General features: G+C 48.8%; 1 protein-coding gene across 1 annotated transcript in view; it reads left to right on the forward strand.

The window, feature by feature from the left end:
• Positions 1-4,157, forward strand: part of LOC106813105 (retinoblastoma-like protein 2) — a 36,064-nt gene that overhangs the window by 7,142 nt on the left and 24,765 nt on the right. Inside the window, exons 6-8 of the mRNA XM_014817160.1 lie at positions 1,289-1,449; positions 1,837-1,901; positions 2,372-2,555. Coding sequence (XP_014672646.1) covers positions 1,289-1,449; positions 1,837-1,901; positions 2,372-2,555 — 410 coding nt within the window. The remainder of the gene's footprint in view (positions 1-1,288; positions 1,450-1,836; positions 1,902-2,371; positions 2,556-4,157) is intronic.

Genomic DNA, 4,157 nt, shown 5'->3' on the forward strand with positions numbered 1-4,157 from the left:
TCTGTGTTTATGTGCGTGTGCTTGTCTGTGTTTGTATCTGTCTGTCTGTCTGTCTGTGTTTATGTGCATCTGTGTTTGTATCTGTCTGTTTTGTGTGTGCTTGTCTGTGTTTATGTGCGTGTGCTTGTCTGTGTTTGTATCTGTCTGTCTGTCTGTCTGTAGAAAGCAGTTATCTGGTCTAACATCTTTTACTGGTGTGGCTCAGAGGTCGGCACACGCTTGATGGCTCTTTGTTGTTAATCATGGTCTCGCATCGGCCTTCCAGGCTTGTGCGTTCTGTGATTTTTGACTCGACGTTTTTGACGTAGTTAGTAAACATGGGGTACAGCGTGCAGGGGTAGAAATTAACTTTCGAACACGGGAGTCCAACGGACTCCCTACCCTCAAAAAGAGGGAGTACGCAGTCTGAGGTTCAAAATTAAAGATATTAACAATAACGCATGTGCTTGTTTTTAATATCTGCCAAATTTTCTTTGGACATTAGCTGAAAAATACGGTAATTCCGCGAGGCCGTGCTCTGGAACAAACTAGTTAGTATGGCAGAATTTTCAGGGAATCACACGGACTCCTGCATATGTCAAATCAGGGAGTCCGACAGTAAATCAGGGAGTATTTGACTCCGGACTCCCGTTAATTTCGCACCCTGGCGTGTGCGGCGATCGTCTGTGCTAGGGAGGGGGGCTCCACTGCGAAAGAATTGGGGGGGGGGTATCACGCAAGGCTTGTTATTAGGATTAGCATTTAGCAGAGACCTTTCCTGGATCTATCCACTGAAAAAAAGAAAAAAAGAATGATATTTTACAGGATTTTTTATGTTAGATAATTGATAAATGGATTGATATGGATATGATAGATGATTAGATAAATTAATTATGTCTGAGGTGTTGCTCAAACGCAAAATATTGCACGGACTCACGGTGGCTGTGGTGCGACAGAGTTTAATAGAAGAGTCTGTTCGTGTGCACGTATATTTTTGTTCGATCGTACGTATTAGCCAGGTAATGGTACGTTTGATGCGATGGTACCCCTGTCCAGGTGTGAAGGGGGTCATCCCAGTCATCGTTGGTGGCATGACTCAGTGAATATGTGTTTATGTCGTGCCATCATTGGCGAGGAATGCCTGTCGAGGTCTTCCGTCACCGTAAAAAAAAGATAACGATTCCTGAGATCGGACGGGCCATCGATCGATCATCCCCTCGTCTTCCCTTCCCTCGACGTCGAAACCGACGTCCGTTCGACGAGTCGCGTACGTTTGCGATCGTTCGACCTTCCCTTTTTTTCTGCGCAGAGCTGCCGGATGGCTTCCCTTGCCGTGACTACCGTCCTCCGCAGGAGCCGCCGTGCATCATCCAGCATCTGTGCGAGCATCACGAGGGCATAGCCACGGAGGCGAAGGGGATCAAGGAGCACTGGTGGAAGCCGGACATCAGAAAGCTGTTCGACAGGCGGGTGAGTGAGCCGCCGCGCGTGGGCGTCGTGGCGTGGAGTTTCTTTCTGTGTTTTTTTGGTTGGCTTTACTGTAGTTCGTTAGGTTCAAATTTCGTATTAGGCGAAGATTGTGTGTGGATGCTTGTGTGTGTGTGCGTGCGTGTGTGCTTGTGTGTCTATCTGTGTGTGTGCGTGCATGTGCATGCTTGCATGCTTACAGATGTGTGATTAAACTCTCAGCACATTTCCAACCGGCCCATTATACGTACATGCCTGTAATCGTTTTTAACGAATTTTGCTCGTCTTGTATACATTTCCCATGTTATACGTGTTACCGGTTAACTAGTGTAACGAGATTCCAAGGAATTCATATTTTAAAATCGTTATCTCGTGTTTTCTCCGGTCTAGGTATTGAAAGGAAGATCGGAAACCTTGTCTGGACTAATCGATCAACAAAACTTTGAGAGCAATCTGTAAGTTTTGTTATGATACGGATCCGCGCTGTACGTAAGGCATTCTCCCGCGCCATTATTGTGCCAGCGCGTCCGCGCCCAAAGTAATGTCGACGATCATTCGCTTTGGTTTACACAAACAAATCAATTACATAAACATATACATATATTTTTATAGGTTTTCTCTATTTTTATCGATTTTCCCTGATGCCCTTTCAGTGTTCGAAATAAGGGCTATCCGTTTGTCCTCACTTGTCCATTTCCACGGAGGACGTTTTCAGGTTTTCAGCATTTCACCGTTGTACGCTCTCCTTCTTTATACGCTCTTGATTAAATGTATTACACATTTACAATATTTCTATGTTATTAATCAGGACAAGTAAAAATTTTGCAGAGCAAGCAAAAATATCTTGTAGCTTGTCCGTCGGGCAAGCAAAATTTTTCCCTTATTTCTAACACTGCCTTTCCCTGTCGTTTTCTTCCTCCCACAGGAAGATGGTAACAAAGCTTTACGAGGAGTACGTGCTCAGCGTCGGAGACTTCGACGAGTGCGTCTTCCTGTGCGCGGACGCGAGCGCCGAGATCGGCACGCCGGCGAAGCCAGCAGAGGGCGCCGGTGCGTTCGCACAGCAGATGACGGTGAAGCGCAACACCCTCTACCAGCATGCCGATCCGGTAGGTGGGCGGGGGAGGGGAAGGGGGAGGGTGTTGATTATATTTTGGTCGTCATCCGGATCCAATTAAGTAATTTAAAATTAATAAACTTAATAAAATTTCTTTCACCACAGTGACAGACATTCAGCTGCCTTGGCGGAGGTCTGTGCTCTCCGAGTGCTCTAGTTTTACATTAGATTCTTTCGTCGGAAGCGCACGCGTTGATGCGGCCATTTCTTTTGCGCAGACTCACTTCTTCTTCTTGGAGGGCGCGCGCGTATGTACGGCGTATATTTTCCCGCGGATTCGCTTCTCGCGCGGCGGCCCGCACCTGTTCACACGTCGGCAGTTTGCCGGCGCATTCTTCGATCTTCCCCCATAGAGGCGACTGCGACCGCCCAAGCAAGGCTCCCAATATCTGCATCCTCTATCTGCAACACAAACGGCGAACAGCGCGCACATGAGAACCAGAAACGAGAGCGCAGATTCTACCCCTCACGCAAAAGATAAACATAAAGCAAGGCCATATAAAAATATTGTTTGTTTGCCCTCACCCGAGCCGACCGCCAAAAGAGGGGCCGACTGAAACATTTTTATTGATCTTTCCCATTTTTTTTTTATACAAATTGTATCACTGTACATTATATAAATCTGGTAGACAATACATTATATGTACCAAGCAAAACAAACATTCAAACATAAAGGTATCTCCACACAAGCACACCCCGAGTGTAGACACTATGCTGAATTTTGTAAAAAAAAAAAAAATCAAAAAAAATGTTTAAGCCTACCTACCTACCCAAACTTTTCAGCCTGGTCGGGTGAGAGCAAACAAATATTTTTTTAATTGTGGCCCAACACAAGCACACGCATGAGAACCACGAACGAGAGCGCAGCGCTACACCCATCGAGCTTCGGCGTACCCTCACGCAAGCGCAACACACAAAGTTAAATGCAAAGCAACGCACGCACACCGCGCGCGGCGACGAGACACAACGAACAAGCGCAGAGCTACCCCTACCCAGCACCTGCGTACCCTCGCGCAAGCGCAACACGCAAAAGTTAAACATGAATTTACGGCCACGCACACGCGTGAGAACGGCAATGAGCGCCATGCTAATGCTGTCGCACACCCACAATGCAAATTTCCCATCACTACACAACGTCCTACGTCGCACTTCTTTTACGGATTTTATGTGCCTTGACGGATGTCCATCTGTTTATTCTGATGACACCTCCACTTGACTTAAGCGCCAGCACGCCCTCAACCACCCGTCAGCCCACGCACCATCCTTCACCCCCACGCCACCCCTCCCTCAAAACGCCACACCCCACCCTCACACCAACGCCCACTCGCCGCCACGCACGCACCCCTCACCCATGCACCGCACCACCCCCTCACCCAATGCACCACCCGTCCACCCCACCCACACCCCTCACCACCACCAGACACCCTCACGCCACACACAACCCTTCACCCCACGGCGCCACCACCCCTCACCACACCGAACCCTCACCCCACGCCGACACCCCTCATCCCACGGCGCCAGCCAACCCCATCACCACACGCCACCACCCGCTCACCACACCACCACCCTCAGCCCCACGCCACCACCACTCACC

This window comes from Priapulus caudatus, unplaced genomic scaffold (assembly GCF_000485595.1).
Source record: "Priapulus caudatus unplaced genomic scaffold, Priapulus_caudatus-5.0.1 Scaffold726, whole genome shotgun sequence".
NCBI classification, from domain to species: domain Eukaryota; kingdom Metazoa; phylum Priapulida; class Priapulimorpha; order Priapulimorphida; family Priapulidae; genus Priapulus; species Priapulus caudatus.